This window comes from Camarhynchus parvulus, chromosome 7 (assembly GCF_901933205.1).
Source record: "Camarhynchus parvulus chromosome 7, STF_HiC, whole genome shotgun sequence".
Taxonomy (NCBI): domain Eukaryota; kingdom Metazoa; phylum Chordata; class Aves; order Passeriformes; family Thraupidae; genus Camarhynchus; species Camarhynchus parvulus.
The window spans coordinates 36848227-36870096 of record NC_044577.1 but is presented as its reverse complement, the minus strand read 5'-3'; the positions used below and the strand labels follow the sequence as shown (position 1 = coordinate 36870096).

At 51.4% G+C, this 21870-nt stretch overlaps 1 protein-coding gene across 3 annotated transcripts in view; it reads right to left on the bottom strand.

The window, feature by feature from the left end:
- GALNT13 (polypeptide N-acetylgalactosaminyltransferase 13) overlaps positions 1 to 20814 on the bottom strand; it is a 43873-nt gene extending 23059 nt beyond the window's left edge. For 2 of the 3 annotated variants that reach the window (XM_030952671.1, XM_030952670.1), the window contains exons 1-7: positions 19831 to 20814; positions 12108 to 12207; positions 11180 to 11409; positions 9041 to 9209; positions 5252 to 5418; positions 3793 to 4000; positions 2111 to 2281 (exon numbers count right to left, since the gene is read on the bottom strand). In XM_030952671.1, the coding sequence (XP_030808531.1) occupies positions 2111 to 2281; positions 3793 to 4000; positions 5252 to 5418; positions 9041 to 9209; positions 11180 to 11321 (857 nt within the window). In that variant the 5' untranslated portion in view covers positions 11322 to 11409; positions 12108 to 12207; positions 19831 to 20814. The remainder of the gene's footprint in view (positions 1 to 2110; positions 2282 to 3792; positions 4001 to 5251; positions 5419 to 9040; positions 9210 to 11179; positions 11410 to 12107; positions 12208 to 19830) is intronic. The other variant, XM_030952669.1, reaches the window with a different exon arrangement.
- Between the last annotated feature and the right edge of the window lie 1056 nt (positions 20815 to 21870).

Sequence of the window (21870 nt, the reverse complement as noted above, 5' to 3'; positions counted from 1 at the left end):
TATTCCTAATCAAGATATTAATATAATATCAAGTTAATGAGTAATATATTAATAATATCCAGAGTTTCAGGAGCATTTGGAAAATGTTCCCAGGCACAGGGGGGGATTTTGGGGATGTCTTGCAGGGCCAGAGGTTGGATTGATGGTCCTTGTGGGTCCTTTCCAGCTCAGGAAACTCCATGATCCTGACAAATTCCTGATATTTAATCTTGTCCTTTTTTCTGTTTTTTTTATCTTGCCTTTTTCCTTGGATTTGATCCTGTATTTTCCCTCTCAATCCCTAATTTATACAAAACATTTCCTGGACCACAATCCATATTTTTTAGTATTTCTAATCCCAGCCCGGAGTGCCTTCAGCTTTGAAAACTGAGGGAAAAGCATGGAAATATCCACAAAAATGGGATGTGCTGAGCCTGGAAATGCCCTGACACCAAAGACTGAAATTCCTGGACTAAAACCTGAGATTTTGGACTTAATCCAGCCTAAAGCACCAACCCTTCACTCTCAGCTCTTTGTGACAACTGCGGCACAGGTGACATTTGTCCCTCTGCCCCCTTTGCTTCCCAACTCCCATTTTATCCACAGAATCCCCCAAGATTCCAGCCAAAAACTGATGGGAAAAAAGAAAGGAATTTTAAAACCCCCTTTTTTTTTTTGCTTTATCAGTTTTAAGAGTCAATTCAGGGTCTGAGCTGGGATTAATTTTGAGCCCAGCTCCATTTCAAGGTAAGGAAATAAGGATGGATGGATGGAGCTCAGCAAGGCCCTGCAGCTCATTAGGATAATTCATTTTCCCAATTTCCATGCACACCTGAGCTTTAATCAAGAGCTGCTGGCCTGGAAAGGAAATTTTGGATCAGGAGGAAAACAATTCTCTTGGCTCTGACAGCCAGGGCCTGCTTGTTTTTCCTGGGAATAAATCCCAAATCCTGGGAATAAACCCCAAATTCACCCCTCCCCAATTCCAGCCTTGCCAGGACAATCAGGGACAGAAATGGGAATTTTGAAAGCAATTTTGGAAGGTTTTTCCTGCCCTTCCATGCCTCCCTTGCCTGGACTGATCCCTGAGCTGTCCCTCCCTCCACCTGCAGGCTGGAATTCTTCCCCTTTCCCAGATTTAAATCCATTCCATCCACTCAGGAACCCTTTTTTGGTCTCTTTTGGAATTTTGCAGGAAGCCCCAGCAGCCTTTGGAGCTGAGCAAACATCCCATGGCCAGGAATTTATTCCATTTGTTCCCTTTTCAGCTCCATTTGCAATTTTGGAAGAGGTTTTGTTCCACTCTGTGATTCCAGCAATTAAATGGAAGAGGTCAGGACGTGCTCTTGGATCATTTTTCCCTCAGGGTGCTCCGTTATCAATCCCATTTTCCAAGCAATAAAACCAGGAATTTAAGTGCAAATCACTGGGGTTCAAAGCTCAAAAGTGCTCAGAAATCCTTTGGAATATCTGCCTTAAATTCTGAAAAAATGGGAATAAAAATCTGTTTGCAGCAAATTAACAGAGGGAGCTGAACAGGCAGGAATCATTGGAATTCCTGAACATTGGGAAGAGGATGGGATGGGGTTAAGCACAAATCACGGGGGTTCAAAACTCAAAAATGCTCAGAAATCCTTGGGAATATCTGCCTTAAAACCCAAAAAACCAGGCATAAAAATCCATTAACAGCAAATTAACGAAGGGAGATCAACAGGCAGAAATCTTCAACAGCTAAACAAGAGAAATCTTTGGAATTTATTAAGATTTATATATTTAGAAATTAAAAGCAAATTTTGATGACTTTGAGAGGATGGGATGGGCTTAAGTGCAAATCATTGGGGTTCAAAGCTTGAAAGTGCTCAGAAATCCTTTGGAATATCTGTCTTAAATTCTGAAAAATGAGAATAAACATTTGTTTGCAGCGAATTAACAGAGGGAGCTGAGCAAGCAGGAATCTTTGGAATTCCTGAATCTTTGGACTCCTTTGGAATTCATTGGGAAGAGGATGGGATGGGGCTGGCCCAAGGTTGCGGCAGCGAGGCGTGCCGGGCTCTCTCTGCCATCCTGCCTCTGATCTTGCAGCGGGATTTTGGGATCTGGGGGGATTTTTTGGGAGAAGAGGGGCACTGACCTGACGGGCAGGGTCCTGTCCCCTTTCCTGCGGTCCATCTCCCTCTGGGGCACGGGGTACCAGCGGAAATTCAGCTTCCAGTTGAAGCCCCCGTAGGTCATGTCCGAGCCCGCCATGTACTCGAAGGTGTCGTCGCTGATCACGTCGATGATGGGACACACCACAGTTTTCCTGGGGGGAAAAAATGGGAATTTGGGGGTTATGGGGGTGTTTGGGCACGGTGGGAGGGGCAGGGGAGGGAGAGAAGGGGAAAGGGGGGGAATAAAATGAGGGAGAAGGGGAAAAGAAGGAGGGAAGAGGGGGAAGAAAGGAGGAAAAAGAGAAGGAAAAAGGTGGGAAAGGGTGAGGAATGGGAGGAAAAGAGGGAGGAAAGATGAGGAAGAAAAGGGGAAAATAGGAGAGGAAAAAGAAAAGGAAAAAGGTGGGAAGGCAGAGGGGATGGGAGGAAAAGAAAAAGAGGGGGGAAAAGGGGGGAGAAAAAGGGGGGAATAAAATGAGGGAGAAGGGGAAAAGAGGGGAAAAAAGGGGGCAAATAGGGAAAAAGAGAAGGAAAAAGGTGGGAAAGGAATGGGAGGAAAAGAGTAGGGAAAAAGGGGGGGGAAAGGAGGGAATAAAATGAGGGAGAAGGGGAAAAGAGGGGAAAAAAGGGGAAAAATAGGAGGGAAAAAGAGGAGGAAAAAGGTGGGAAAGGGAGAGGAATGGGAGGAAAATAGGGAGAAAAGATGAGGAAGAAACGGGGAAAATGGGAGAAGAAAAAGAGAAGGAAAAAGGTGGGAAAGGGGGAGGAATGGGAGGAAAAGAAAAAGAGGGGGGAAAAGGGGGGGAGAAAAAGGGGGGAATAAAATGAGGGAGAAGGGGAAAAGAGGGGAAAAAAGGGAGAAAAGAGGAGGGGAAAAGGAGAAGGAAAAATGTGGGAAAGGGGGGAGGAATTGGAGGAAAAGAGGGGGGGAAGGGAGAGAAAAAGGAGAGAATAACCTGAGGATGAAGGGGAAAAGAGGGGGGAAGGGTGAAAAGGAAGAGAAGAAGGAGGGAAAATAGGACGGGAAAAAGAGGGAAAGCAAAGAAAAGGGGGGAAAGGAGAGGGAAAACAGAATAAAGGTAGGGGATGGAGGGAAAAAAGGGGGGGAAGGAGAAAATGGAAGAAAAAGGGAGAAGGGGGAAAGAGAGCAAAGGGGAGGAAGAAGGAAAAGAAGGGAAAGGGAGGAAAGGGGGAAAAGGAAAAGGAGAATAATGGGGAAAATCAGGGGGAAGAGGGAAATGGAGGGAAAGAAGGAAGAGGAAAAAGGGGGGAAGCAGGGGAAGAAGGAAAAAAGGAGGGAAAAGGGGAGGAAAAAAGGGGAAAGTGGGAAAAAATATGGGTAAAAGGGTGATAAAAAGGGAAAACAAGAAAAGAGAAGGAATAAAAAGGGTGCAAATTCCCATGAGTTCAGGGGGTCAGAGAGAGAAGTTGTTCCTGGTAAAAAACAGGGAGAAAGCTTCCTTTGAATGGGAGAGATCCAGACCTTGGGAAAGCTGCTCCCACATTTATTCAGGAATGAGATTTTGATTCAAATAGCAGCAAATTCAAAAAATATTTGAAATTATCTTCATCCCAGCTCAGCAAATCCTTTTAATTCCTATTTCTCAGCAGCCAGGGAAGGGCCTGGAGCAGATCCCTGCCTCTGGAGCCTGGAATTCCTCACCTGTCCTCCTTGATCCTGGCCAGCAGAGGCTCCAGCCAGCCCAGGGTGCACTCACAGTGGGCATCCAGGAATGTGATCACCTGGCCCTTGGCGGCTGCTGCCCCTCGGAGCCGTGCCCGGATCAGCCCCGACCTCTGCTCCATCCGCAGGATCCTGACGGGCACCTCCAGCTTCCTCACGTAGTTCTCCAGCGAGGCCTTCAAAAACTCTGCCAAAATTGGGGAAAACAGAAGGAAAACGGGATTTTTTTTTAGGGAGGTTTTATTCCAAGGCGGTCACAGAACCTCCCTGCTTGGAGCATCTCACGGGGGTGGGCTTTAAGGTCCCTTCCAAGCCAAAGCATTCCCTGATTCCAGGATAGTATCTCAGGAATTTTAAGTAAAGCACAATCAGTTCCTTGGAGTGAACCAGCAACCACAAAACAAAGACACTTTGGGCAATTTTTTGCTGCCAATTCAATCAAAAAAAAAAGGGGTTTTTTTGATGGATTTCCGCACTGGAGCTCTTTGCATGCTTTCAGGAAAAATGGGAATTACTTGGCTCAAATCCTCCTCCACCTTCTGGCACAGGGAATCATTAAGCCACTTAATGAGCAGGGAAATTCAGGGAGTAATTAGGGTTCAATTAATGCTCCATGGGGCAGAACTGAAAGATGGAGCGGCTGCGGGGTTGAGGTTGCCATCAGCACTCATTGGGCTGCTCCAGGATCCTTTCTCATTCCATTGGATCCATTTAAGGAACTTGATGGGATTCCTTTTCCAGGGAGTCCCAGTTCCACAGGCAGAGTTTGCTTTTTAAAGTCTGGGGTCAAAATAGAAATGAAAAGGCCAAAGAAAAGTGAAGAATGAAGGAAATTAAGCACAAAGAAGAGCAATTAAGGCAGAGTTGGAATGAGATGGTCCCTTCCAACCCAAACTATTCTGGAATTCTATGGAAATGATTTAGTGGGGATATTCAGGAAAATCTGAAACATGGAATGAGGAGGGTGGAGAGACAGGAAGGAAAGGATTGACCTTGCCAGGAATATCAAATTTACTGAGCTGGATCTGATCCAGGGCCTGAAGGGGCTCCAGGAGAGCTGCAGAGGGACTGGGGACAAGGCCTGGAGGGACAGGAGCCAGGGAATGGCTCCCACTGGCAGAGGGCAGGGATGGATGGGACATTGGGAACTGGGAATTCCTGGCTGGGCTGGAATTCCCAGAGAAGCTGGAATTCCCTGGCAGTGCCCAAGGCCAGGCTGGAGCAGCCTGGGACAGTGGGAGGCGTCCCTGCCATGGTGAGGGGCTGGATTAGGTGCCCTTTAAAGGTCTCCTCCAAGCCAAACCATCCTGGATCCCATGAATTTTTTCCACCCCGCTCTAGAACCCAGCACTGCCGGGACAAGCTGGCTGGGAAGCACACTGCCAGGGGCAGGAGGAGGGGGTGGCATGTGGGCTGGGAAGCGCCGTGGCGGCCCCACCTCTCTCGCTGGCATCATCCACCAGGAGGATCTCGGCCAGCAGGCGCGGCGGGGAGCGCTCCAGCACGCTGTGGATGGTCCTGAGCAGCGTGCTCCACGCCTCGTTGTGGAACACGATCACCACGCTGGTGTTGGGCAGCTGCTCTGGGTACACCTTGCTCTTGCACCTGCCCAAAACACCCAGCGAACAGGAAGGGGGTGTGACTGCCATATGGGTAATTTTTTTCTTTGTTTTTTTTTGGTTTGGGGGTTGTATAGTTTGATATATATGATATAGTTGTGATAGATGCTAGTGCATGTAGATAAGAAAAACAAAGATTAGAGGGAGCCAAATACGGGGAGAAACGAAAAGGGGTCAGGCCACAGGAGGGACAGCCCAGAGGGGATCCGTGCCTTCCCGGCATGGAAAAGGGGCTTGGGAGGCACCACGGCACTGCTGCCACTCCCAGCATGTGATGGGGCAGGAATTACAGGGGCAAAATCCCAGAGACTGCAATCCCAGTATGGAAAAGGACCCTGGAAGCAGCCGTGGCACTGCTCCGAGGGGGAGGTTACACATCCAGGTGGTAAAAAATTACAGGAATGAATTAAGGAGGCAAAGCGGACACACAGAGACTGGAATTCCAACTGCTCTGAAGCTGAGGCAGGGTGGAAAAGGGGCCTGGAAGGAGCCATGGCTCTGCTCCGAGGGGGAGGTTCCACATCCAGATAGCTCAGGATGGTGGGGAATTAAAGGGGCAAAGTGGAGCTCCAGAGACTGGAATTCCAGTGGCTCTGAGGCAGGATGGAAAAGGGGCCTGGAAGCAGCTGTGGCTCTGCTCCAAAGGGGAGCTTCCAGATCCAGGCGGTCCAAAATTATAGGAATGAATTAAAGGGGCAAAGTGGGGAGCTGGAGACTGGAATTCCAGTGGCTCTGAGGCAGGATGGAAGAGGGGCCTGAAGAGCCATGGCACCTCTTCAAGGGGTAGCTTCTACACCCAGGTGGTTCAAAATGATAGGAACAAATCAAGGAGGCAAAGTGGAGATCCAGAGACTGGAATTCCAACTGCTCTGAGGCTGAGGCAGGACGGAAAAGGGCCCTGGAAGCAGCCATGGCTCTGCTCCAAGGGGAACCTGCCACATTTCAAGCTGATGGGATGAATTAAGGAATGAACTGGAGACCCAGAAATTGGAATTCCAGCTGCTCTGAGCATGACACAGGCTGGAGAAGGGGCTCATCTCACTCTCCCAATCCTGACATTCCCAGCAAGGACCTGGCTCAGCCCCAGGGATCTGATTCCAGCCCTGAGCTGGTTAATCAGGAATTCCAGGTACAGCCTTTGCCAGGTGGATGCGGCTCCAGGGAGGTCTGGAGCACACTGGGAATGGCCTGGGATGAGCTGCCAAGGAAAGGCAGAGCTGACCCAGGACTGATCCACCAGGAATGTTGAAATCCTGCCTGCTTTCCCAAAGTTCCCACTCAAGGACCAAACCCTGCCAGCTGAACCAAGCACCATTCCATTATTGAGGGTATTTCTGGGAAAGCCAGCAATGTGGGGCACCTGCACATCCTTTAAAAATGGGAAACAGCCACAGATTTTTCAAAGTTAATCCATGCACACCAAAGCATTCAAATCCCCCTCCCAAACCCCATTTCCAGAGGTCTGTGAGGAATGTGGCATCCCAGATTTCCTGCAGATTCTCTGGGAGAAGATACCATGGGAAGGAGGTGAGGGCCCTTCCAAGGCAGCCTGAAAATTCACCCTTGAAAAAAACCAAATCCCTGCAAAATAACCCTGGGTTTATCTGGGCTGATATCCAAACTGCTCCAGCATTTCCTGCAATTCCAAGCCCCTTGAAACCAGGAATAAAAGGAAATAAAAAATCCCCTTTGGAACAATTTTCCTTAAATAAAATCTGTTTTTTCCTCCATCCAGGGATGTCTTGGGGGCCCCTCCGAGGCTGCCAGGGAGGAAAATCTGTTTTCCATGATTTTCACACTAATTAAGGAGCTGACAGCTCCTCTTTTCCAATTATATCTCCCATGCAAACGGCTGCTCCAAAGGCAGCTGCAGCCCACGTGGAAAGCATGGGAGGGAGAACAAGGACTGTGCTTCTGGAAGGGAAATGCTCACATATTCTCAGAATAAAGGAGAACGGCAACAACCCCAGGGTGTCCATGCCCATGAAAAACATTCCAGGGATATTCCATGGAGTGACAGAATTGCCATCATTCATCCATGGGATCAGGGAATCCCAGGTGGGCTGGGATGGAAGGAACCTGAAATCCCAGTCCTGCAATGGGCAGGGACACTTCCCTCTGTCCCAGCTCCAGCCTGGCCTTGGGCACTTCCAGGGATCCAGGGGCAGCCTCAGCTTTCCTGGAAAGCTGGGCCAGCATCTCCCCACCCTCTGAGGAAGGAATTTTTTATCCACCACGACTCAGAGCTGGAAAAACCCCAACTCCAACAGGTCCTGGTGGAGAACAAATGCATCAGGGGTGGCTATCCCAAAATAAACCAAATTTTCCCTCCCCTGAGGGCTGAATTCCAGGAATAACAAATTTTGGTCTCACCTCAAAATCCAATCAAGAATTCCTGCCCTGAAACATGGATCTGAGGGAAGGATTTTCCCAATTAAAGGGAGTTTTCCCACACATCCATTGCCACTGCTTCATCCCAAGTCCTTTCCCCCACCCAGGACCACATCCCAATGTTTTTTTCTTTGGAGAATCCCCACAAAATTCCAGCTCCATGTTTAACCCTGGCTGCTGTTCCAGAAATCCCAATGTTTCTGCTCAGCCCTGGATATTTCCAAGCACTGAACACACCCAGGAGCCAATTCCAGCTGCAATCTCCAGGAGAAAATCCATTTAGGATGCTCCAGCAATCCATGGAATGCCACTTGCAGCCTCACTCATCCAGAAAAGATTGAGGATGGATTTCTTCCCTCACTAGAGAAAATCCTTGGGAATGAAATGAGGCATTTCCCTGGTGAGTTAAGCTGGGTTTAAGGTCTATCAATAGCTCCTAATTAGAGCTGGCTCTGATTAAAATCTCCAGCTTGGCCATTTCCAACAGGACCCTGGAAATCCAGGGACAATCCCTGACAGAAAGTGCAGGATGGAAAGGGAAGGAAATGAAACTCTGTGTGTGAGATCCCACAGATCAGCTGGAATTAAACCATCAGTCCCAGGCTAGGGATGCAATGGGAGTCAGTCCTGCTTGGATACAGCAATGGGATGGGGAATTTCTAGGGTCCTGATGAGGAATCCCATTCCCACAGAATCCCATTGACCCTGGGGCCAGGCTGGGAGAGCTGGGAATGTTCCCCTGGAGAAGGGAAGGCTCCAGGCAGAGCTCAGAGCCCCTGGCAGGGCCTGAAGGGCTCCAGGAGAGCTGCAGAGGGACTGGGGACAAGGCATGGAGGGACAGGAGCCAGGGAATGGCTCCCAGTGCCAGAGGGCAGGGATGGATGGGACATTGGGAATTGGGAATTCCTGGCTGGGCTGGGATTCCCAGAGCAGCTGTGGGTGCCCCTGGATCCCTGGCAGTGCCCAGGGCCAGGCTGGAGCAGCCTGGGATGGTGGGAGGTGTCCCTGCCATAGCAGGGATGGGATGGATGAGATTTCAGCCCCCATCTCATCCCAATCCCTGGGATTCCTGGGATGTGATTGAAGTTCCCAGCCCACCCCAATCCCCATGATTCCCAGGATGGGATTCAAGCCCTCAGCCCATCTCAATCCCTGGCATTCCTGGGATGGGATTTCAGCCCCCAGCCCCGTTCCCAGCCCCCAGCCCAGCCCCTCACCCGTCCAGCCGCACGTCGGGCAGACTGCGGTTCAGCGCGATGCGGTCGCTGGCCAGCAGGTTGAACTGGTTGATCTTGAACAGCTCCTTCATCTTCTCCTGCTCCTCCTTGGGGATGAGCACGGCCCTGCCCATCTCCCCCGGGCCCTCCTGGTTCCGGGAAATCACGGCTGGAAAACCCAACGGCAGAAGGTGCTTTGAGCTCCTGGGAATTGGATTCATCCTTAGGGGAGCTCCTGGTTTTCCACAAGGAATGCTGGAAATCCAACCCCCACTCTCCCTGCTCCACTGGGAGCTTTTATCCCTCTCTGCATCCAAGAACATCCAGATTTATTCCAAGATAACTGAACCCTCCGGATTTATTCCCTTCCACTATCCCAGGTTGCTCCAAGCCCCATCCAAGCTGGCTTTGGACATTTCCATGGATCCAGGGGCAGGCTCAGCTTCTCTGGGCACCTTCACAGAGGAGCTGTGGCTGCCTCTGGATCCCTGGAATTTCCCAAGGCAGGCAGGACGGGGCTTGGAGCAGCCTGGGCTAGTGGGAGGCATCCTTGCCCCTGGAACAGGATTTAAGGTCAACCATCCCATGAAACACAAACACAAACTCAGACAACACCAAAGCAGCAGTAAATCCTGCAGATCCTGGCATTCTGTGCTGTTCTTGTGAGCCAGCAAAGGCCTCCTGATGATAAAGGAAAGCCCCGTATCTCTCCTGAGGAAGACACCAAGGCTGTCACCATGGAGAGGTGATGAAGGAGAGAAAGTTAAGAGATACAGACTCCAGCTGGCTCACAGAATGATGCGGCTCCTTGGTCACTCACTGAGAGCTTTGTTTCTTTCTTGTAACAATGGGCAGCGAATGTGTCTGTTGAGTAAATGTAAATATCTTGAAAAACTAAAAAAGCAACATGTTGCTGTAACAAATCTCTCTCTCTTGCACCCTTCTGATGGAGTCTTGGTACTTTGTGCTTTATAACACTTCCTCTGCTGGGAAAAGCCATTTTGAGACACAAACACGAGGACAAACACTGCCAAGCCCTGCCAGGATGTGAGAGTCTGTTCGAATTTTCCCTCATCTGCCTCACAATCGTCATTTGAGGACCACTGAAGAGAAGACCCTCCCGTCTTCTCTGCAGGAGAAAGTCACATGCCACAAGGCCCTGAGACCTGAGAGCGTTGCTAACTACATTGTTTTCACAGGTGTTGTTTGCTGGATGCTACGCTGAGCCCAGTGAGAAGAAGAAGGGAGCAGCGTGCCCTTTTTGCAACAACAGCCTTGGGAGCTGTCCCACCTCTCGGCCTGGCTGGCCTTCTCCTGAGTTCTGGGTGGTCCCCCCACAGAAGACCCTCACCTGTTTTACAACCGCCGTGACAGACAGACTGAGATGTAAGGAGCCTCTCCATCAAGGACTGAGACATGAAACCCCCATGCCGACTGAGAATGAACCCCTCTGAAAGGCTCCTTCCTCCAAGGACTGGGACTGAAACCCCCAGCCCGGGGCAGGTGTGTGGGGGAGGCAAGCTGACCAAAGCGAGATGTTTGCCTGCAGGTTGTGACCGCTGCACCAAGAACACAATGGCTCTTGTTTACTGCTGAGAACATGGACTGCCTGTTACATCTATTCCTTATTGTATCTGTTTCCCCTCGCCACAATTTCCAATAGAGTTATCATAATAAAAACCTCTGAGTTAGCTAGAGATTTTGAGATCTCCCCAGCGTAACAGGCGGATCCTCGACTGGACTGGACCAAAGGACTTGGTCTCTACGTTTGGTAGCTCTATCCCCCTCTCTCTTTCTCCCTCTCCTTCTCTCTCCATCATCCTTCTCTCTCTCTCCATCATCCTTCTCTCTCTCTCTCCATCATCCTTCTCTCTCTCTCTCCATCATCCTTCTCTCTCTCTCTCCATCATCCTTCTCTCTCTCTCTCCATCATCCTTCTCTCTCTCTCCATCATCCTTCTCTCTATCACATTTTGCTGTGGTCACTCAATAAAGGTGCCTTGGTTTTGATTATACTGCAACCCCCCTGTGCCGTGTGGGATTTTTGCAGCCTGAAATCAATCCATGAACCATGAGGAACCATCAGGTAAGGACAGACTGTGACCCTGGATCGGCTGCGAGGGGCGGGGGCGGCACTCACCGCGCAGGGCGGGCAGCAGGGAGCGCTCCTTGCTGTCATCACACTTGTTGCACTCGCTGAAGTAGAGCAGCAGGAACACGTCCAGCAGCACCCAGAGCAGCGAGGTGGCCAGCACCACCCGGCAGTAGCCAAACCTCCTCATGGCTCCTGGCACCCAGCAACAGCAGGAGCACAGCGGGGTCACAGTCCCACGGCACGGAGCCACCGGGCAGGCAGGGAGCAGCAGCCCACTGCAGGCAGAGGAGAACAGCAGATTCTCATGGATTCGTGGATATTCATCCTTTTGTTGAACATTGTTTGACACTGAAATGTTCATTATCCTCAAATAATGATTTTAGATTTCTCAGCGTTGAATTTGTATCCTGCCAAAATATTTCGGACTCCACCTGGTGAGCACCAAAGATTGCTTGGAAAAGGCGCCAGAGTCACTGATCCAGGGTTTGGGCTCCTGCCTGAATTTGGGAGTTTGGAAAACAAAGCTAAAGGTGAGGCCTCCATACCCAGTTCTCCAAAGGGGGGAGCCAAGCTGGGAATGTTCCCCTGGAGAAGGGAAGGCTCCAGGCAGAGCTCAGAGCTCCTGGCAGGGCCTGAAGGGGCTCCAGGAGAGCTGCAGAGGGACTGGGGACAAGGGATGGAGGGACAGGAGCCAGGGAATGGCTCCCACTGCCAGAGGGCAGGGATGGGTGGGACATTGGGAATTGGGAATTCCTGGCTGGGCTGGGATTCCCAGAGCAGCTGGGGCTGCCCCTGGATCCCTGGCAGTGCCCAAGGCCAGGCTGGAGCAGCCTAGGATAGTGGGAGGTGTCCCTGGGTGGAATGGGATAAATGGGATTTAAGGTCCCTTCCCATCCAAACCATTCCAGAATGCTCTCCCCCCCTATGGCCGCAATCAGTAATTAGAGCTCTGTAATTAATGATCCCCACTCACCATCACTGCCTGCATTCTGTGCCCAGACTCCGTGTCCTGCTCCAGCCATGCTCCCACAGAATTCCCTCAGCACCAAACCACTGGATAATTCTCCAAGTGCCTGGAATAGAAAAAGAGAAGAAAATCCCATCACTTTTCCATATTTCCTAAAATAAAGAAGCTTCTTATAATTAAAAATCCCTCCTCAGTTTTATGCACATTTTAACTTCCTTATCCTCCCCACCTCAGCTCCTCATTCCCAAATGGGATCTTGCCATTTTCCATCCCATTTTAATTCACTTTCATCTGAGCCAAAGGGATGGAAGAGCTGGAATTATTTAAATAAATTAAATAAATGATTTATTTAATTATTCTTGCAGCATTTCTGCATGGACTCCTCATTAATAACAATTTCCATCTGTCCTAAATATCAACCAATGGCTCTTCCTGCTGAGGGATTCCCAGGACACTGATTTAAAATTCCAGGAATTGCTGTTCCAGGGTAACACAATCCATTTCCACAGTGGTCATGGGGAACAGCTTCATTATAGAAAAAAAAAAAAGAGGAAGAAAATACCAAATTTCCCAACAAAACTGTGGATGCTCCATCCTGGGAAGCGTCCAAGGCTGGAAGGGCCTGGAGCAATCTGGGATAGGGGAAGAATTCCCTGCCTATAGAATGGGATGAGCTTTAAGGTCACTTTTACCCCAAAACATCCCAGGATTCTGTGATTCCATAAAATCCCCTCCAAACCTCCAACAGGAAGAACATCCCCCAAAATAAGATTTATTTTAAGCAAAATTCAGCCCAACAAGGTTTGCGGGAAGAGGAGGAAGGGAAAAATCTGGAGGTTCTGAGCTTCCCCTTCCTGGAATAACCCCAATTTTACCCCATTATCCTGCAGTGAAGCAGAGGGAAATTCCTGCCCCAAACCCTGCAGGGCTGGCAGCAGGAAAAGCAGGATTTGGGGTAGGAAACAGGAGGCAAACTAAGGAACCTGCCAGCGTTTCCTGGGACTGGCCCCACACAATGCTGGGGAGGGAATTATGGAGGCTGCAAATCCAAGTGAATGGCAATTCCAGACTCCAATCCTTGATTTGCCTTTTCCCTGGATTAAAAACCTCAATTTTCTGTGCATATAAACCAATTGCTCAGGATTTTCCCCTGTTAGCCCCCAGCCCCTGGTTATCCCCACAGCCAGGCCATACCCAGGATGACCAACATTGAAATTTTTGAACCTCAGAGACACAGAATCCATCACTGCTCCCCGAAAACTTCTTCATTTCCCTTCCCAATACCCCTGCAAGGTAAAATAAACATGGATACAGCAAAAGCCCCAATTGTTGAGCTGTATTTTCCCAACAGTGCTGGGAAATTAATTCTTTAGTGAAACTTGGAGTAATTTCTGACTCTTTCATGGGCTGAAAATGTGGAACTTGCAGCAGCACAGGGTGGGGGTAGGAAATGAAAGGGTGTTCAGAAGAAACTCAGCAGAATTTTGGGGAATCACAGGATTCCAGACTGGTTTTGGGCGGGAAGGGACATGAAGGATTATCCCATTCCCCCCCCAGGGACACTTCCCACCATCCCAGGCTGCTCCAGCCTGGCCTTGGGCACTGCCAGGGATCCAGGGGCAGCCCCAGCTGCTCTGGGAATCCCAGCCCAGCCAGGAATTCCCAATTCCCAATGTCCCACCCATCGCTGCCCTCTGGCAGTGGGAGCCATTCCCTGTGTCCTGTCCCTCCATCCCTTGTCCCCAGTCCCTCTGCAGCTCTCCTGGAGCCCCTTCAGACCCTGCCAGGGGCTCTGAGCTCTGCCTGGAGCCTTCCCTTCTCCAGGGGAACATTCCCAGCTCTCCCAGCCCTTCTGGCCTCATTCCAGGAGGTCAGAGCCCTTCATTCCCAAATGGGCACTGGCTGTAAATCCGGCTCAGCTGAGCCCTGAGCTGCTCCTTAATCCCCTGGCACTCCTCAGGCTCATCACAGATGAAGTGTCCTAATCCCCAGCAGGACAGGAATAACCTGGCCATGGAAATTCCCCAAGAAAATCCCAAAGAAAAGCAGAGGAGTTAGCCAGTTTCTCACCCAGCTCCTTGACTGATTCAGCAGAGTTGGAATTCCAGAGTCCAGCTGCATCCCGGGCATGTGATTAAATCTTCCTAATTAACATCAGAACTGCTCTGACCCCAGTGTGACCTCACAAACCTGCAAGACTCCAACTTTCCTTGGCCACCTGCATTCCCAGGAACACCAAACCCGACCGCCCACATCCCCATGCTTGGATAAGGAAGGACACAAAATCCAAATTATTACCAGGGAAGCACTGTTCCCTAATATTCCCATTTTCATGGAATGAAACCTAAACCAGAGCTGAACACTTTACCAGTCAAAACCGCTTTTAATGCCACCCTAAACCCTAAGGAGGGATTCCATGAGCTGGGCCTGGTAAAGCCCAGCTTAACCCGAGGTGTGGGACAGGAGCAGGCTCAGGATGGGACAGGGATTTCCCCTGCTCCCCTGCCAGATGTGGCCACATCTGCAGCAGCCCCAGCCAGCTGCACATCCCAGCAGTTGCCTGGCAACAGAGGGATGCTGCCCTGGGTACCAGGGTCTGCCCAGCCCCCCAGGCTGCCCAGTGCCCCCCGGTTTGTCCAGCAGATCCAGGATGGGCAGCTGGGGAGCCCAGCCCAGCCTCCCAGGCTGCAGGAACTTTGGGATCACTCTTGTTTTCCCTGCTCCAAGGGGTTCCCAGCTCCTCCAGGAGCCCATTCCCACAGGAGAATGACAAGAACACCTCCTGTCCCCTGCTCACAGCAAAAGGATGCAGGAAGAGAAATAAAATCATCCCAAAATCCAGCCTGGCTTTCCCAGGGGATGAGAGCTCAGCAGTGCTCTGTCTGCAGCTCAGCCATGGAAATGGAATCCAGAACATCCCTGGCAATCTGTCCCTGTTTGTGCTGCTGCTCTGGTTAAACAGAATCAAACCTCACCTGCAGGCACACCAGGATTATCCCCAGTTCCCCTGGAGAGCAGAACTCCTGCTCCTCTCCTGACATCCCTCTGGAAGTGTGCAGGGGGAAATCACCCAAGGAGGGGGTGGGAAAGCGCCTTGGCTGAGTTCAATTTTCCTTGTGAGCCTTCAGAGCACAGGCACATCCCAGAGATGGGGAATGGATGGAACCACCTCCTGCTCCCACTCCAGAGGTGAATTCCTGCCCTTCCACTGTCAGTTTTCCAGGGAATCTCCTGTTTGCCATGAGGGCCCTTCACACCTCACTGAGAGCCCAAACCCAGCACCTCTCACCTCTCCCAACAAAAGGATCTGGGCTGGAAGCAGGAACTGGATCCTTGAGATGGCCTTGGATACTGCTCTGCCATGGATCCCAGGGAGCAGAATTCCAGGGGTTTAGGAGCAGCTCACCCAGGTTTCAATCCCTGAAGCCATGGATCCCAGGGAGCAGAATTCCAGAGGTTCAGGAGCAGCTCACCCAGGTTTCAATCCCTGCTGGCAAATCTAAAGCAGCACCTGACACTCAGGGATGCTCCTGCTCATGAGCACCCAGCCCACGGCAGCAGAATTGGAATTTTTCATGGAATTTTTAGGAGATTTGGGGGGAAAAACCTCCCCAAAACCCCACAGCAAGAAGGGTCTGAGGCTTCCAGGACTCCCCTGCTCAGGCAGGGCCACACAGGGCTCAGGAAGCTCACCAGGAGAAATTCCCAAGCAGGAATTAAATCACTCACAAATACATTCTTCCACCTAAGAAAGGCAGAATCCTGATCCAGAATTCCCAGCTTTCCCCTCTGATAAATTTAAGGATTATTTCTCACAGCTGTCCTGGGATTCACCACAAAAAAAAATTTGGCCAGGAAGGTTTGAAACTCCCCCTTTCCAATTTAAAATTGGATTTTAGGGCTACACTGATCTAAGCAAACCTGAATATAAAACACACCCTCCAAAAATCATCATTTAATTCCATGAGCAGCTCATTAATTCATGGATAAGGAAGAACTTTTAATGGCAGAACTGTCAAACTCCAAGATCAATCCAGGAAAGCTCTTGCACATTTAACAAGGAATAAAAATAGGGAGAGGGGGGTAAATGGAAAAAAAACCAATCAGGTACCTTTAGTCAGAGCCACGCAGTGTTTTGTGTTTTAAGAATTCTGTTTTTTCTGCCTCTCTCCTCTCCTGAAATTTATTAATAGCCCCATTCTTCCCTTGGGAATTCATTCCTGTGACTCAGGAATTGAAGTGGAAAAGCCTCATTAATTCCTCTCATCCCAGACCTCGGGAGGAAAACCTTTGGGGGACTTTGTTCAGGCACAGCCACACAATTCCAGGCTCCCCCAGTTGCATCCTGCCACATTCCCAGCAGCTCCAGAGCCACAAGGTGGGAAATTTGGCAAGAGCTCACCTGGGTTGATTCCCTCCTTTAAAGTGCTGGGGCTGTGCTGGTGCAAAGCACTGAAAAGCTGCAGAGAATTCAAATAAAGATTTTTAAACCCCTAAACCTTAATGGAATATTGCAGAGCCATGGAATGGTTTGGATGGGAAGGGATATTAATCCACGGGCAGGGACAGCTTCCTCTATCCCAGGGTGCTCCAAGCCCCATCCAACCCAGCCCTGGACACTTGCAGGGATGGAGCAGCCACAGATCCCCTGGAACAACCAAAATTTTGGGAATTAACTCCCAACCATTGGAGAACAACGCCTTTTCCTGTATGTTAGAAGCTCAAAATCCTGCTCCCACTCCTTCTTCCAGATTTTTCCCTCAAACACAGCCCACCTAGAAAAGCAAATTGCAGCACTTTGCTCACCAGCTTCCCAAATTCCTCATTCCCAGGCAGTCCTGGCATCTCCCACTCCCAAACCTCCACCTCTCCCAGGATTTCTCCCTTTGCAGGAGCCTCCCCAAGGCTGATCAGCTGCCTCTGTTTGTTGCTGTTCCAGAGCTGGGAGAGCTCCCACATTCCAGGGAAATGCAGAGCACCGAGTGGCACTGACAGCTCGGCACACCCCCCCTGCAGGAGTTTTCCAGCTCCTCCAAGCCAAGGATCTCCTGTTTGCCACGAGGGCCATTCACAGCCCACCGAGAACCCAAACCTTTTTGTGGACAGCTGTGAGAAATAATCCTTTAATTTATCAGAGGGGAAAGCTGGGAATTCTGCATCAGGCACATCCACCCTGGAGGAGTTTTCCAGCTCCTCCAGCCCAAGGAAATGCTGCCGAGAGCCCTAGTGACCCAAGGAGCAGGGAAATCAGGGAATGCACATTCCCGAGGCTGCCGGAGCTGCAGGAATGTCAGGCCAGGGTGGGACTGTGTGGGGTGGATCAGTGATCTTGGGGTCCCTTTTCATCATTCTAGGATCTGAGGAAGCATGGAGCACAGGATGGCCCCACAGAGCTGTGCACAAGCAGAATTCCCTCTGTTTTTCCCATCAAACGGATCAGGAGGGAACCCCAATCTCTGAGCACCAAAAGCCCCCATGACAACCAAGAAATTGTTTAAATCCCACTGGCTCCCCCCCCAAACTCATCCTCCCAAAAGGACTGGGATCTCCTCTGTCCATCCCTGGTTTATTCCTGCCTCATCTCCTGCTCTTTGAGGGAAGCAGATTGGTTGGGATTGATTGGCTCTCACTCTGTGGGATTTCAAAATAAAACAAAAAAAACCCCAAACCTATTTTCCCGTGTCCATAAAGGTGCAGGCACGTGGAGCTTAATCCTCCCACATTCCCAGGCAAAGTTTTCCTTGGATTCACCTGATGGACAAAACCCTCTGGAATTTTCTAATATAAAAAAAATAAAGGAGAGATTCCCAATTCCTTCTTTGCAGGCAATTCCCAAATCTCCTCCATGAGCCACAATTTTCCTGTCAGTTTCCAAACCTGTGGGGTTTGATTCCTGCATCCCCACACTCTGCAACCCCCAAAATCCCATGAAACACGAGGAGGAAGGAACCCCATCCCATTCCACACATTCCCACATTTAGAGCAGCCCAAATTTCCTACGGAATAGAATGCTGGGGGTGCAGATGGTGGGGAGAGCTCTCTCATTCCTAAAAACCAGGAGCTGTTTCTGGAGCAGGTGGGAAGAAGGTGGGAACAGCCAGAAAACCCCAGAACCGTGTGGGATCGTGCCCCTCCCCTCCCCTCGCTTGAATTGGGGAAAAAAAAAAAAAAAAAAAAAAAGAAGCAGATTTTTTTCCCTTCAAAAAAGCAGCTTTTTACATAAGAAAAGCAGATTTTGACCCAAAAAACCCACCAGATTTTTAAACAATAATATCGCTCTTTTTTTCACAAGTAAAGCAGATTTTTAGACAAGAAAACCACTTTTTTTTTTCCACAAGAAAAGCAGTTTTTACACAATTAAAGGAGGGTTTTACTCAAAAAAATAATAAAATTAGGTTTATACACAAGAAAAACAGATTTTTACGCAAAAAAATGAGGGTTTTACTCAAGAAAATTAGATTTTTGCACAAGAAAAGGATTTTTATACTGGTATTTTCCTAAAGTGTGGTTTCTTTGACAATACAAAACACCAAATGTGCAGCACAAGAAGAATATTTAAAAAAAACAAAAAACACATAAAACCCACCTAAATATAACCTATAAACTCCTAAAAATACCTTAAACCCTCAAGTTTTAAGGCCTCATCTCCCCCTCAAAGCCCAGCAGCCACCAAGAGTTAAAATAATCTTTGCCTCCACCATTCCCAGCGTGCCTTAATCTCCCGTTAATCTTTCCTCCCCCTATTCCCAGCGTCCAAGTAAATTCCAGCCCTTATTTTCCCACAAAAAACAGCTTTTACCAGTTGTCTTCACTTTATCCATTCAACCGATTCAATTTCTAACGAAAAAAAGGGAAAATAAATGGAAAATAAACTCGATTTTCTGACAGCTCGGAAGGGGCTTTTCCCCGATTCCTGGGAAAGCAGCTGGTATCCCAACTTTGGGATTTTCTGGGAAAATCCCAGCTTTTAACAGCCAAGCCAAACCCCATTTCCAGCACTGCGGGCTGTTTCTATCCTTATTTCCACGCGGGGGAATTTGGGAGGAATTTAAATGGAATTTAAATGGAATTTAAATGGAATTTAAACGGAATCATCCCGGTCTCTTGCTCTGTGCGAGCATTAGGAGAAACCACCTGCAAAACCGGGAAGCAGCCAGGCTGAGGCGCTTCCAGGGAAACCTGCGGCTGGAAGAGCCCCAGCCGCGATTCCAGGGAATCCCGACAGCCCAAAGCAGAATTCCAGAGAAATCTGACAGCCCCAAACGCGATTCCAGGGAATCCTGGCAGCCCCAAAGCAGAATTCCAGAGAAATCTGACAGCCCCAAACGCGATTCCAGGGAATCCTGACAGCGCAAAACAACATTCCAGGGAAACCTGACAGCCCCAAAAGCGATTCCAGGGAAACCTACAGCAGAAATCGGCAGCCCTGAGCGCTATTCTAGGGAATCCTGACAGCCCAAACTGCTATTCCAGGGAAACGTGACAGTCCAAAACATCATTCCAGAGAAACCTACAGCTGAGATAATCGACAGCCCTAAGCGCTATTCCAGGGAATCCTGGCAGCCCCAAACGCGATTCCAGGGAATCCTGGCAGCCCAAAGCAGAATTCCAGGGAAACCTAGGGGTGAGATCCAGAACGCAAAACGGGGTTATTGCAGGGAACCCTGACATGCCTAAGCGCTGCTCCAGGAAAACCCAGGGATGAAATGGAAAACCCGCCGCTCCGTACCATAGGCAGCCCCCGCGCGGTTTTCCAGGGATATTTGGATGCTCCCTCGCGGCCCAGCGGAGCTTCCTCGGGGAGCTGCCGAGCAGAGCCCGGCGCCGGGGCTGGCTTAGGGCGGCTCGCACACCGCTGATCCCAGCCCGGCTGAGCCCGGATTAACCAAAGCTCCCGGGAAAGCCGGGATCAGGGACAGCGGGGGGAGCGGAGCCGGGAGCCAGGGGTTCCCTCGGGATAACGGAGCCGGGAGCCAGGGGTTCGCTCGGGATAACGGAGCCGGGAGCCAGGGGATCGCTCGGGATAACGGAGCCGGGGCTGAAGGAGCAAGCGAGGGGAGCCCGGCACGGACCCCCCCGGCCTCACCTGCGGCAGAGCCCCGAGATCAGAACTGGCCCGGGGGGCTCGGCAGTGTCTGAGGGGCTCAGCCCCGTCAGTCCGAGGGGTCAGCCGTGTCCGAGGGGTTTCAGCAGTGTCCGGGGTGGGCTCAGCCCCGTCAGTCCGAGGGGTCAGCAGGATCCTGGGGGGCTCAGCAATGTCTGGGGTGGGGGGGGCTCAGCACTGTCCTGAGGGATCCAGCACCTCCAGTCCTGGGGTTCAGCAGCGTCCGTGGGGGGCTCAGACCTGTCAGTTCGGGGGCTCAGCAGTGTCCGGGGGTGCTCAGCCCCGTCAGTCCGGGCGTTCAGCAGCGTCCGGGGGATCTCGGCAGTGTCCGGGGACGTTCAGCAGTTCCAGTCTGGGGACTCAGCAGGGTCTAGGGGGGCTCAGAGCCGTCAGTCCGGGGGCTCAGCAGTGTCCGGGGATTCAGCCCGGCGGCGTCCAGGGGCTCTGAGCCTCCGGCGGGGGCTCAGCTCGGCCCGCGGGGGGCTCAGCGCGGAGCCGCCGCCCTCCTCCTCCTCCTCATGGCCGGGGCAGAGCGGGAGCGGCCCCGCCTCGGCCGCAATGGCCGCGGCTCCCGCGATGCTGCGGCTGGGCCCGGGGGCAGCGGGGAGCGATGGGAGAGGAGGAGGAGGGAGGGATGGGGAGGGAGGGATGGGGAGGGAGGGCCGGGCAGGTGCCGGGGGCGGCTCCGGCCTCACGAATCGCGCACGGAGGGAAGGGCGGAGGCGGCGCGGGAGGGAGGGAGAGGCGGGGATGGGGAGGGAGCGGAGGCAGCGGCGATGGAGAGGGGATTGAGGGCTGGGATGGGGGCCGAGGAAAGGCGGGGATGGAGAGGGGATCGGGGGCCGAGGAGATCGGGGGGAAGGCTGGAATAGAGAAGGGGTTGGGAAGCGGTGAGGAGGAGAGCAGAGGGATGAGGGAGGAAGAGGTGAGAGCAGGGGACGGAGGATGTGGGATGAGGTGCTGAGGAGAGATGGGGAAGGCTGGAGGGGCCGAGGGGAGCCCAGGGAATGCCAAGGGGAGCAGGGGAAGGCTGGGATGATGAGGGGATAGTGAGGGGGTTGGGAAATGTGGGACGGGGTGCTGAGGGAGCAGGGGAAGGCTGGATGGTGAGGGGATTGGGGAATGTGGAATGAGGTGCTGAGGAGAGATGGGGAAGGCTGGATGGTGAGGGGATTGGGGAATGTGGAATGAGGTGCTGAGGAGAGATGGGGAAGGCTGGATGATGAGGGGATGGAGGGATGTGGAATGAGGTGCTGAGGAGAGATGGGGAAGGCTGGATGGTGAGGGGATGGAGGGATGTGGAATGAGGTGCTGAGGAGAGATGGGGAAGGCTGGAGGGGCCGAGGGGAGCAGAGGAGGCAGGCACAGGCACTGGAGCGTTTCTGTTGATTCCAGGCCCGCACCAGGGCAGGTTCCCATCCCCAGGGCCACTCCCGTCCCCCCGGGACCATTGCACCATTCCAGATCCCCACCCCTCAGGCCCGGCTCTCCTGCCGGCATCTGGGTGGAATTCCCTGACTTTTTTTGGAGTGAATTTCGCTCTCAGGGAAAGCGAACCAAAGGGTAAAAGCGGCTCATCCCTCTGTGCAGGAGGAGCGGGGCAAAGGCTGCCCAGACCGGAGCGTTTCTGCCAGGAACCCCTGGAGAAATCCCAGAATGGGTTGG